Source organism: Microsporum canis, genomic scaffold, assembly GCF_000151145.1.
Source record: "Microsporum canis CBS 113480 supercont1.5 genomic scaffold, whole genome shotgun sequence".
Lineage (NCBI taxonomy): Eukaryota > Fungi > Ascomycota > Eurotiomycetes > Onygenales > Arthrodermataceae > Microsporum > Microsporum canis.
In genome coordinates this window covers 650,852-663,282 of record NW_003299165.1, presented here as the reverse complement: position 1 = coordinate 663,282, position 12,431 = coordinate 650,852, and the positions used below count along the sequence as shown (strand labels likewise).

The following is a 12,431-nucleotide window of genomic DNA, read 5'->3' as shown; positions in this document are numbered from 1 at the left end:
GTGATAAGCATGATACGTCATATTATCCCAAGTTCAAGGCCTGGTGCGATAAGTACTTTTACCTCCCGCACCGGCGCGAAGCACGAGGAATCGGAGGAATATTCTTTCGATGATCTCGATACCGAAATTCATACGCCAGTCTTCGCCATCTTTGGCTTCCATTTCAGCCAAGGAAGCGCAAGAGCGTCTCTTCTTCATTTGTCACGGACGGGCTATCCTCCTTCCTACCTTCATATGTACCCATTCTAAAGAAGCGGAAGGACATGCCATTCACGGAGCAGGAGAAGGACTGGCAACAACTTCGTCGAGGACGATATGTGGAATTCAACCTTGTGCATGATCGAGGTACAAGCTTTGGCTTGCGTACTCCGGGCGCTAGGATTGAGAGTATATTAATGAGTTTGCCGCGAACTGCGAAATGGGTATACATGGATCCTCTCTCCGGTACAAGAACAGATGGCGTAGAGGTTGCTGTTGAGGGCATGGAGAAGGAGAAAGAGCTGCTAGAGGTGCTGAAGCAGCCGAAGGAATGGGTTTGATATCCTCCTCTCCTTGTATAACTATTTTTGGGATATATGTAATCACATCTAAATGTACCATAAGATATAAAAAATGAAGCACTGTCTATGAATAAGATAGTGAGTAGGTGTGTTTAATAACTACCTCAACCGGAAATCTATTTGCATATGTGATGTGATATATATTGTAAGCAAAGGCAACAAAACCCAAACAAATGAGACCGAAACAAGCCGAGCTAAACATGCGCTCAAAAGGCAATGATGGTATCCAAACAAAGGAAAATTCACTTCTGTGCCCAAATCTAGTGTATTTCTGGAATTATGTAGCACCCTCTTAACTGCTTCCCCTTCCATCCTCCCCCAGAAGAACGTTTGATCCAAGTGTATGCATAATGTTACAATCTCTTCATAGCTTTCTTTGCTTTTCAAGCAAGGGGCACGATGCGTTTACCGGCCTCCAGCTTTCGGGACAACCAGGGCTCTCTGCTTGCCTAGCCAGGTGCGATTGGTTTCTGCATGGTGTGCGCTTGCACCCGCTGCTCCGCGGTGTCGAGAAAGCACAATATTGCCGTTCTGTAGCCGTGACTGGAAGTCGTACCATGCGGAAGAAATGAGGGCGATTTCTCGTGCTTGTCGATGAATTATTTGCATCAATTCAGTCTGTGGAACCAGCATTAGAGATACGGCGATTACTGGGCCGTAGAAACCAGAAATAATGAAAACAGGGGGAAGGGAAAACAGACCTCTTTCTCCTTACTAGCTTTGATTTCCTCCTGATCCGCAGAGAACTGCTCGTAGTGCCTAATCCGCTCTTGCAAAGATTCGATAATATCATTTTGTTGGTTCATATGCTGTTGAGAATGTAATAAAATAGAAAACAAACCCAAGTTGTTTGTTGTTTGGTTATCCGATTAGCCACAAGATCCCAACTCGGGGTTCATGAACATGCCGATGTAACATATTAGGGAGGCGCCAGGGTTAACAGCGTCATAGGCATAGATGAGACCTGCAAAGAGGAGGGACCAATGCCAGAGCTCGACGAGGCTCTTGACCTGGTTCGGGTCAACCTCTGTCTGGATTTGGGATTTCTTCTTTCTTCTTCTTTCTTCTTTTCATATTTTGGCTTGAGAGGAGGAGACTTCTCCAGCGTAAGACAAGCTTGCTCTGGGATTGGTCCCTGGGTGCGCAGGCGTATGGTGCAGAAGTACATTGGGGCATCATCATAGTGCAGTGCTAAGGGGGATGAAATGTACAATAAACGAAAGGTTTTTGACTAACCTCAGCTCTCCTGGCAAGGTGTTCTGCACTGCGCTCGGTTGTTTCCGCAAGTCGCTCTAAAAACTCATTTGTCATGTCGTCATCCGTTGTGTCGTTGACCCGGACATTGGCTTCTTCGAGGAGCTGTTTCATCTCCTCGAGAGATGCATCACCTTCTGTGGAAAGCTTGGTGTCGGATTGCTTGAATGTGTTTCTGAGATTGTCTCGCTCGCGAGATATTTCATTGATCTGCAGCTGTCGGACTTCAAGTTGACTGGTGAGGGTTCGGACGGTGACAGCCAAGACAGCACATTTCTCCCGTAATGCCGTTTGTTCTACTGAATTAACCTCAGTCGCCTCATTCACCATTTCAAGTTTATCCTTGTTGACAAGGCTCACTATGTATGTACATTAGCAACCACGGTAGTAAGAAACATTTGCGGGTTAACCTACGTTTCATGTTAGCATCGGAGAGCTCAAGTTTGGTAGCCTCAAGCAGGCCTTCAAGCTCCACAATCTTGGTTCGCATGATAGTGTAGTCGACGTGTAAGCGCTGGTGAGCCTCTTTAAGGTCGGCATCCGTCTGAAGGGGACATTGGTAGAATTCTTCCTTCCATTTCCTCTCAGCACGTGCCTCGGATTCAGCGTCATCAGGGACATCCTATAGAATGATATAAGTTACCACTCGGCCAAGTGAAGAGTGGATAGCACTCACAGGAATGGTCTTGTCAACAGTAGCAATAGTTTCAAGCTTCTTCTTGAGTTCCTCGTTCTCAGCATTTCTAGGAGAAATTAATAAACGAAATCCCACAGATAAAAAAAATATAACATATAAACTCACAATCGGGCCTCTCGCTTGCCGCTTTCTTCCAGATCCCGTTCTAGGCTAGAACCGTGATGCTTGGGGGTAGAAGGTCTGGGAGATGCTGGACTACTATCAAGGCCTTCCAGCTCTTTTATTCTTTCCTGTAGCCTACCAATCGTATCTTCGTCCCGGGTACGCTGTTCTTCGGCACCTAGTAGTCGTTCGGTTAGAGCATGATTATCGAACTCGAGTTTCTTCTTTAGGTCTTGGATCTCATGTCGATCCTGCTCGACACGAGCAACAAGTCGTCTGTAGTTCTCAACCTCTGCTTCCCGGGCCGCAGAGACTCGTTGAAGGGTATCACTTTCTTTCAAATGCTGCTGGAGATCCTTGACCTTATTCTTCAGCACTTGGTTTTCTTTCTCATAATCTTGGCTGGCCTGTAGTTTCTGTCTGTATTTCTCAGCAGCATTGGCCTTTCTAGCAAGCTGGTCCCGCTCAATCTTGATCTCATCATATTCGTCCTGCAGAGTTTGGAACTTCTGGTTCTTAACACGAAGAGTCTCAAGCGATATTCTCAGGCTATCAATTTCATCTTGGGCAGCTGTGAGTTTAGTCTCCTGTGCAGCAATGATGTCCTGTGTCCTGTGTTCGTAGCCCTTGAAATTTGGTCCAATGTCAGCCTTTCCAGACTTGAGTCTTGCCAGCCTCTCCTCAGTGATGTTGAGTTTATCCTGTAACAGCTCGTTTGCTTCTCGAAGGCGTACATCCTTTCGATGGTATTCTTCTAAATCTTTCTCCAACTGCTTCTTCTCGTTTGATAGTTTATCATTCTCAACTAGTAATTTCCCCACACGCTCCTCAAACTGCAGCTCCGGGTCCATAGCCAAGTCACGTCGAGCCTTGTATTCATCCTGCTCGTAATTTATCTGGTCAAGACGGTCTTGTGAAGGGTTCTGTGCCTCTTCTATTATACCCTTCAGCCCTTCCTGTGTTGCTGTCGAAAGTTGTACCATTCGCTCGATATAGGATTCAGCTCCAGGGGATCTGATGGCAGCCATGAGAAAGAGCTTCAGCAGCCTGTTTGTCTCTTTCGTCGAGGCTGTTTCCGCAATCGACTTGAGGTCTGGGTCTGTCGAGAGACCAGCAGGTATCTCTCCATCATATCGATTCCGTATATAATTCAGGAGCAGCTTGTGCAAATGCTTGAGGTTCTGCCATCTTAGCACCCAGTGGTCTTCGGGTGAACTCTCTGGAAGCACGCCCAAGAACTCGTGGGGGTCGATGTCCTGCAGGATCTCCCAGAGTATGACGCCGTCGTATAAATCATCTGAGGACTGAATGGAGGTGCCCAGAGGAAAGCTGTTGATCCATTCCAGGAGGGTTGTGGTTTCGGGTTCGTTTGGCATGGTCACTTCGAGGGATGTGGCGTTTTGAAGGAGGAGAAGTGGAAATCGGAAAAGAGATCGAGGTACTTTAAAATTAAGGATATAATAAGTGCCAGACGATGGGCTGCATGCTGGCGATGCTGGGGGGAAAAATATCGGTGTACGTTGAAAACGCCCACTTTGGGGGGGAAAGCGATGGTCAATCAGAGGCCGAAGTCTAGCTGCAGCTAAACGTGTACCATGCTCTTAAGGAACGAGGGCCCAACAGGCGCCATGCCTCCGTTATATTATTACTGCCGATCAAGTACGTAGTTGATATACATATATTTAAGAATACGGAGTCAAGTTATTGTCATACATAATATTCTGGTAGACTATGTTGCTGTGGTCGCGTGTTTATATACATCTCTACCAAACGGCCTGAATATTCTGCAGCGAATTTATATGCAGCCCAGCGCATAAAAAACGGGTTTGGTTAAAATTCCAATTTGTCTTGGTATGAATGAGACATGGTCAATGAAACGAACGTATTTGAATCCACAGATCAGACTGGAACCGTGAATCTTTGGCCCCTTTATTGGAATATACATGGCGCGGCGGAGAAAAAAGAACTTCAAGCAATATTGCAGGGAGAAGCAAAGAAGAGTATGTACCCCGTATAGAAGAGTATTTATCAGCATTTATCACTGTACAAGGGGAGAGATAGAGAGGAAGAGAGGTCCAGTCTAGTTGACGGAAACGACTTGGTCTTCCTCGATAGAAGCCGGGTAAGAGGCATCCATGCTCTTGAGGTTCTCGAAGAGGTCTTCGGGGGCTTCGGCGGAAAATCCTCTGGAGAAAAAAAGAAAGTATTAGCAGGGCGCATCCGATGGTTGGCTGATATTCGCTCTAAACATACTTGATCAAGTCTATAGATGCAGGTTAGCGAGCTGATGGTCTACGGATATCGAGAAAGGGCAACTTACTGTACTCATGAGTGATCTTGCCGCCCTACAAGGTTAAAAGAGAAGACGGTCAGCACCTTCTATCACAAAACAGAATCAGAGGCCACTCTTACAGCTTCGACGATGGTTTCCTTTGCCTTCTGGATGACAGAGTCCGGCGTCCCTTCGGGGTAGCTGACGATGATGGACTTCATCTGGGCTGCCATGATAGCAGGCGTGAGGGCGGCAAGGACGAGAGCAAGGAAGGCTTTCATTTGAGATGCAAGTGGAAATGATATGTCAATATCGAGTTGGTGGTTTAGAGTGGTGGCGGCTTTCAGGGTGAAAGAGAGAGAGTACGGAGTAGATGTTTTACTTCGAGGTTATTCCCTTTCTTCCTTGTAGTTATATAGGTTCTCCCTTTCCCCCCTTTTAAACTGTGAAGATTTATATATCTGCCTAGGCATGCATTAGCCCAACCTATAGAGGGAAACGTTCACTGATGATGTTATTATTACTCCGTATTTTATTATATATCCACAGAAGAAGTTTCCTTTCCTCCAAGAGGAGAAAACCCGTGACGTGGTGTTTTCGGACTTTTTCACCCTTTTTGTCCCGCTTTTGGCCGACAGAGTCATGTGATGTCACATGCAGATTAGTCATGGTATATCACGTGATTGTCTTTTTTCCCAGCCTCAAAAAAGTTGAAGACGACGACGAAGCCGAAGAGTGAAGAAGAATAAGAAGAAAAAAGAAGAAAACGGAGAGTCAATAACATTTCCCCGTTGATATAAAGAAGCAGTGAATACGGCAATAATAGGAGGACAGACGGGCCTGTAACACTTCTTTCTTCGTCTTTCGATTCTCCTTTGTTTTCTGCGTATCAACCTCTTCCTCGACTTGACATCCAATTTTCTTCGCCCTCCCTTCAACACGCCAGTTGTTTACCATCTCTCTCACCGTCAGCTGCAGATACCATCGATCGTCCCTCGTTTTGTCCCTCCACGAATCCACGAGAAACTCCCCCCTATTGTGAGGTTGTTTTGAGGTCTTTTTGCTGCTGGGAAGCAAGTGACAGATACAAAAAACAAGGGTGGACAGGGGAGGGATTAAGGCCAGACAAGAAGGAAGTGGACGGTTATATTTGGCTCCCAGTTTTAGGATATTGCACTGGCATACATGCTCGCCATCCGATTTTCTGCAAGGAATAGCTAGCAACCATTCTAATATTTTGTCCTGTGTCTCTATCTATCCTTTTTATCCGCTTGATCATAAGCTTCTTACAGCACAAGAAGGAAGAAGAAAAAAAGAAAAGCAAAGAACAGCAAGAAAAGAAAAACAGAAGAGAAACGAAGAATTCTTACCAGGCAAAGAGGACAAAAAATCATAACCAAGGGACGTTTCTCCAGGCTTTTTCCTTTTTTTGTTCCTGATTATTAGGACTCTTCGTTTCAACATCTTATCCTCGGACCTTTTACCTCCACACTTTTCCTTTCATTTTTTTTTTTTTTTTTTTTTTTTTTTTTTTTTTTTTTAACCGGTTCTGCTGGAAGACAGCTGGAAGACAGCTTCAACGGACATACTGCCCGCCATGTCTGGACTCGTTTCTGACGAAGTTGCGGAAGACTATAAGAACTCCCTGGAGGACCTCACAACGAATGACAAGTTCCAGATAAGCAACTTGACCGTTATCGCAAAGGAGAATACCGAACATGCCATGGCCATCTCCCGAGTGTTGGAGAATCATATACGAAACGTAGGTGCCAATTTTTTTCCAATTTCCGCTTTCCCCCCTTCTCTTGTTTGTTGTCTTGCATACGTACCATGCCTTGCCGGATAATATTACTCTCGCATACGGGGGGGAGGATGCTGTAGAAAACTGGAGCGAGTTATATTCTAATTGATCTCTGTAGACGCCACCATCTCAAAAGTTACCAGCTCTTTATGTAGTGGACTCAGTTGTGAAGAATGTAGGGACGCCTTACACCCTGTTTCTGGGGCGCAACTTATATCAAACTTTTATGAACGCCTACACTCTCGTCGATTCGCAGACACGCAAGAAGTTAGACGAGATGCTTAAGACCTGGAAAGAACCTGTTCCAGGTTCACTGGATCCCAGGCCTGTCTTTCCAGTTGAAATCACCCGGAACATCGAGAATGCTCTGATCAAGGCTAGGACTGCGGCCCTTCAACAACAGCAGACCAGGAGCCAGCAGGAAGCCATGAGTCTTGGTAGAGGTGTCGGTACACCACCGCCAACATGGCGAAATACCCCTACGCCACCGCAAGGTGCCCAACGATACCCTCCCGGATATAGTTATAACCACCAGATGCCAACCAACGGGCATGCATATGTGAGTCTCAGGCACATACCGCAAATTCATGCACAGTTTACTAACATACAGACAGCCAAACCAACAGTCATATAACCAACAACCTCAGGAACCTACTAACCTCGCTTCTTTACATCGTGATGTCGAGTCACTGATATTAAATGTGCGACTCGAATTCACCGCTAACCCACTTAACATCGCAGTCCAGCAAAAACTCAAAGCCCTCCTAGATTTACAGAGTATATTACAGCAGCAACGGCTACCTGAGGCACAGCTAAAGCAGATTCGTGATCAGGTATCCCAGCTTTCTGCTGCCAGCGCAAAGCCAACACCACAACCCGCTCCTGCAGCATTACCTGCTCAATTATCGACTCCCGCAATATCCACACCACCAATTGGAACCATACCACCTCAAAATCCACAGCCGAACCTCCAAGCCCTCTTGAACCCGAACACTCTTGCAGAACTTATCAAGGCAACCGCACAGAAGCCTACTCCAACACAACAGTCTCAGCCATATACGCAACCAGCGGTGTCAGCACCGACTCTAGCAGCAGCCGTACAGCCTGCGGCCCCCTCACCCTTGGCTGAAAACCCGCTGATAGCTTCACTAAGAGCTCGTGGCCTTCTCCCGCCCGCAACAGGAACCCCCACAACGACATCACCCGCCCTTCCTTTTATCATTCCAGGACAGCCAACGTATACTCCCCCGGCTGCCAACCCTAATGCACAGGATGTTAAAATCAAAGTGCCGATGAGCTCTGCTTCAATACGAATGTTGGTGTCCCCGGCGGCCTACTCTAGTATCACGGTTCTTAACTAATATTTTCACAGACCTCGCCCAAACCTAATTGCTTGCTTGTACGAAGACAAACCAAACCGCTGCGGGACATGCGGTCGTCGATTTTTCTCGACTCAAGAAGGCAAAGAGAAGAAAGCCAGGCATCTTGATTGGCATTTTAAAACAAATTTACGAATGAATGAAGCCACCAAACGAAGTCAGAATCGAAGCTGGTACCTTGACGAACGTGTAAGCACCCTTTCTTCCATTCATTTTCCATGCATAACTAACGGACAGTCCAGGACTGGATAAAGTTTAGAGAATTCGAAGACGACATTGGTGCCGATGATGCTTCTGTTTCTGTTAATAAATCCAACGGCGACGATGCATCAGGTAAAAAGGCAGAGCAACAACGTTGGATCCACGCTCCAAATGATGCTACTCTTCGCAACACCCCTTGCCCAATATGTCAGGAGAATTTTGAATCTACTTGGTTCGAAGAGGCACAAGACTGGATCTGGCGAGATGCGATTAAAGTTGGGAGCCGTATATACCATGGCAGTTGTTATACAGAGGTGACCAAGGATGGCGGTACAGGCACGAATCCTGATACACCGCGGGGGCGAACAAGTACGCCGGACTCCGTGTTAGGAAAACGGAAAGCTGAGGTAAGAATATCACAATTGCAGCAGTTTAATTTCCAGCATATTCTAATCGGTGCTTTGTTCATAGGATTCGGATTTCTCTACATCTAGCGCCAGGATCAAAACCGAGCCAGCTTCATAGTCCGGTGGCTCCCGTTTAATGAAACTACCAAATAATCAACGCTTCACCGTTAGCCTTTGTGCTTTGTCACATATTACCGCATTCTTGCATTTTATATTGAAGCAAAAGCCCTTGTTTATACTCATCTACACTGTTGATATCCGCATTATCCCTCTGCATTCTCATCTTCTGTTTTAAATACTTGTTTCAGTCTTGTTCAAGCACAGTGATGAATGTTAGGCTTGGCCTGTTTCAGTTGCATGGCGAATAGACCTGTTTTTTTATCTCATTTTACTGTCCTTTGCTTGCTCATTATTGCTATTCTTCGCCTATGCAGACCACATCTATATTAATAATTAATAGAGACAAGAAGGCACCTATTCAATTGACGGAAATGGTAGAAATATCATTCTACACATAGCCCACCCAATATTCACTCTACCCGAGTTCCCCTACCTTTCCGTTAAATTAGGCTAGTTAGCAGCAACTTTAATGGGTAATTAACATTATTCGAACCACCAGGTATAGATACTGGAAAGAGCAGGACTAAGAATTTAGAGTGAAGTTGGAATATACTGTTGATTTAATAGAATATCTTATCGCTAGTAACAAAACCCATGTAGCCTCTTGTGTAAAAACTCCGCCCAAACTGCAAGGAAATCAAGAAAGCACCCTCCATTCCATTAATTTTCAAAGGTTTCCTTCCCCAGGGGGGTAAAAGGTACAATCATAACCTCATAACTTTGAGAATCAAAAACTAAGGCCCTCAGGCACGTAACCATCAACATGTGGAACAAACTTCATACAAAGGGAACAGAATTGAGAGATAGGCTCTCGAAGGCATTATACCCTTTGATAGGATCACGAGTGGCTTTGAGTCGCGTCAGTGGTGGTGGTCTTTGCAGTGCTAGAAGGAGCATGGCTGTTGACGTTTCCAACAGTGGTGTAAGTAGTGCCTTCAGCGGCTGTTTCGGCTCCAGATGGAGCAGGGTCTGCAGTAGCCGCGCTGAACCCTGCTGTAGCACCCTCGGTTGGTGGGGTGGGAACATCAGGGGAAGCCGAGTTTCCAGATCCATAGATGCTGCTATCCGTACGTGCATGGCCGATTACACCCTCCAGATTGGTATGAATGTTACGCTAGAAGAATAAGCCTCTGGCGGAGGTGACAGGCAGACAGAGAATGCAGTACATATGGACTTACCCGAGATCTATTTTCATCTGCATACCTAGCTGCAGCGGTGATAAGCTCCATGTCCAATGAGTGCTGCATCGGCATGATTAGCGCTGGGCGCGAGGCGTTGTTTGGATCTTCTGGATGGATTGCTGTATAAACAGGTTAGCCCATGAGTAAATAAAGCGAACGCGAAATACACGTGTATTCGGGGTTAAGGATGCTTTCTATAGCCTCAACCCCTGGTATATATGTATTAAGAGCAGCCTACATGGCAGCCTGTATCAAACAGTCTGAAAAGGCTATATATCAAATACACTTACGCTGTAGATTCAACAAGCTGATATCAACCGTGGTAGATGGGCTAAATACATCTTAACATCAGCCTTTATGCCTGCTAATAAGGGGGGAAGGGAGTCTTAGGCTGGTTACTTACCATGTTGGCCTCCCAATCTCATACTTGTGTTGTTGTGGCTGCTCTCCGTGAGAACGGAGGCATGAGCAAGAGAGAACACATCCCATTGCAATACCAGCGTGATAGAAGTCAAAAACACCTAAAACCAGGAGATACTGAGGGTGTAGAAGGAGGTTTGAATCACAGAGAGAGAGCAGAATTTGCAGTTGGGCGTGTTGTGATGATTAGCAGGAAGAAGGAAGGTGAAGGTGTTGTATAAATCTGCTTAGTCGGCGATCAGATATACACATGTATAACTTAGGCCATTAAGGGCAGAAGAAGATCCGATGTAAGGACAGGTTAGTAAATTAAGTGACAGCCATTGGAAAGTCCCATTGAAGTTGCATGAAAAACACTGCATGGCGTTTTTTCAGTGAGGTAACTTCCCATCAATATCAAAGGAAAAGAGAAAAAAAAAACAAAGATTGCAGAAGAAAGGAGAAAGGAGCATTGATATGGAAATATTGCTCATAAAAAAGAAGCAATAGAACAGATGCATTGTATTTCTAACAGGTAGCATATAGTATACAAGAGCACCAGATCCCATAAGTCTATACATGTTCCAACCACCAAAAGTGAACAAAAAGCCTCAAAGCAGGGGAATTAATGGTATCCCATGTATACAGTCATAGACACATATCCCTAACCACCCAAGGAGGCGAATGCGAAACAAACAGTAGGTAGAGGTATTGTTTTGTGAGTGCCAGGTATCCTTCACAGGATTACTTGGACAAGCCGAGCTTGCTAAGAATTGGAGACTCCTTCTTCTCAAAGACTCCTAGAATGCTCTTCCAGACTTGGCCGGGCTCCTGGCTGGCATCGATTCCACTCCAGATACCGGTCTTCTTGTAGTATCCGACAACTGGAGCGGTTTGGGCGTGGTAGGTAACCAATCGCTTCTTCAAGGCCTCAGCATTGTCATCAGAGCGCTGAACCAATGGTTCTCCAGTAATGTCATCCGTCATCTCCTTCTTTGGGGGGTTAAAGATCTTGTGATAAGACCGGCCAGATGCAGGGTGGATCAATCGGCCCGTTATCCGGGAAACCAAAAGACCATCGTCAATCTGGAGCTCGATGGCATGGTGCAGCGCCTGCTTGCGCTCACGGAGCATGTCATCTAATCGCTCCGCCTGGGCGACTGTTCGAGGGAACCCATCGAGGATGAAACTATTGAAAGGGAAATTTTTTTCGTATCAGTAAGCTCGTAGCATGGTCCCAAAAAATGGCGGTGGGTTCAAAACAAAACGTACCCCTTCTTACACTCCGTGTTCGATTCCAGCTCATTTTTAATCATGCCGACCATAATCTCATCAGAGACAAGCCCGCCTTGGTCCATAATCTTCTTCGCTGCCTTGCCCAGCTCGGTTTGCCTGGAAACCTGTGATCGAAGCATATCACCTGTAGACTGTTCAAATTTTATTAGAGCCGCAATCGATTGATAGGGGTTTTTAATAGAGACAAATGGCGAGGACAGGCGTACCAGATGGCATACGCAGAATTTCTCCTTGATCTTAGGCGCTTGGGTTCCCTTGCCTAAGAACCACGGTGGTTAACTGAATGTGTCCAGCGAATACGTATATTGCAAAGGCTCCATACCTGCACCTGGAGGGCCCATCAGGATCATCCGCATCGACTGAGCGGCCGAATTGGACTCTGAGTTACCGCCATTGAGCAAAGCCTGCTCCAATCCAACTATCCGAGACTCCAAGCTGCTGATGAGATCCTTGAGGGCATCGATCGACTCGCCGTTAGCTGGGGCCATTGTGAGCTGAGGAGGAAGAAGTCAAGGAATAAGAATAGTCTTTCAGGAATCAGAGAACAGACAAGACGGGTCACTCTGGGTGGGCGGCTGGCTGGGAAAGAGAAGAAGGAAAGGAAGAAGAAGAAGATGAAGCCTTCTGCAGGTTGAAGAACTGGAGGCGAACGTCGGGGTGGAATATTGCTTTTTCCTTCCCTGGCGGTTTCAACCTGCAAAGAAGTTCAAGCTTCCCGCGACGCCGAGGAAGAAGCTTAAAGCCGGTTCGCGGCAAAGATGA

At 46.2% G+C, this 12,431-nt stretch overlaps 5 protein-coding genes across 5 annotated transcripts in view; 2 read left to right on the top strand and 3 right to left on the bottom strand.

Moving 5' to 3' along the window:
• The window catches only part of MCYG_05312 (coproporphyrinogen III oxidase), a gene marked incomplete at both ends in the record, with an annotated part of 1,348 nt that extends 809 nt beyond the window's left edge, over positions 1-539 (top strand). The window contains one exon of the mRNA XM_002845397.1: positions 140-539. Within this exon, the coding sequence (XP_002845443.1) occupies positions 140-539 (400 nt within the window). The remainder of the gene's footprint in view (positions 1-139) is intronic.
• Positions 540-965: 426 nt separating this feature from the next.
• On the bottom strand, positions 966-4,051 carry MCYG_05311 (M protein repeat protein; the record flags this gene model as incomplete). Its single annotated transcript, XM_002845396.1, has 6 exons — positions 966-1,178; positions 1,262-1,369; positions 1,797-2,173; positions 2,229-2,436; positions 2,491-2,557; positions 2,617-4,051. The coding sequence occupies 6 exons, from the start codon at positions 3,987-3,989 to the stop codon at positions 966-968; spliced, it is 2,346 nt and encodes a 781-aa protein (XP_002845442.1).
• Positions 4,052-6,482: 2,431 nt separating this feature from the next.
• Positions 6,483-8,791, top strand: MCYG_05310 (conserved hypothetical protein; the record flags this gene model as incomplete). Its single annotated transcript, XM_002845395.1, has 6 exons — positions 6,483-6,647; positions 6,805-7,245; positions 7,301-8,001; positions 8,059-8,254; positions 8,308-8,673; positions 8,738-8,791. The coding sequence occupies 6 exons, from the start codon at positions 6,483-6,485 to the stop codon at positions 8,789-8,791; spliced, it is 1,923 nt and encodes a 640-aa protein (XP_002845441.1).
• Positions 8,792-9,631: 840 nt separating this feature from the next.
• On the bottom strand, positions 9,632-10,046 carry MCYG_05309 (uncharacterized protein; the record flags this gene model as incomplete). The annotated part of the gene is made up of 2 exons (XM_002845394.1): positions 9,632-9,907; positions 9,972-10,046. 2 exons carry the CDS (start codon positions 10,044-10,046, stop codon positions 9,632-9,634), a joined length of 351 nt encoding a protein of 116 aa, XP_002845440.1.
• A 1,071-nt stretch (positions 10,047-11,117) lies between these two features.
• On the bottom strand, positions 11,118-12,157 carry MCYG_05308 (adenylate kinase cytosolic; the record flags this gene model as incomplete). The annotated part of the gene is made up of 4 exons (XM_002845393.1): positions 11,118-11,562; positions 11,646-11,800; positions 11,888-11,928; positions 11,992-12,157. 4 exons carry the CDS (start codon positions 12,155-12,157, stop codon positions 11,118-11,120), a joined length of 807 nt encoding a protein of 268 aa, XP_002845439.1.
• Between the last annotated feature and the right edge of the window lie 274 nt (positions 12,158-12,431).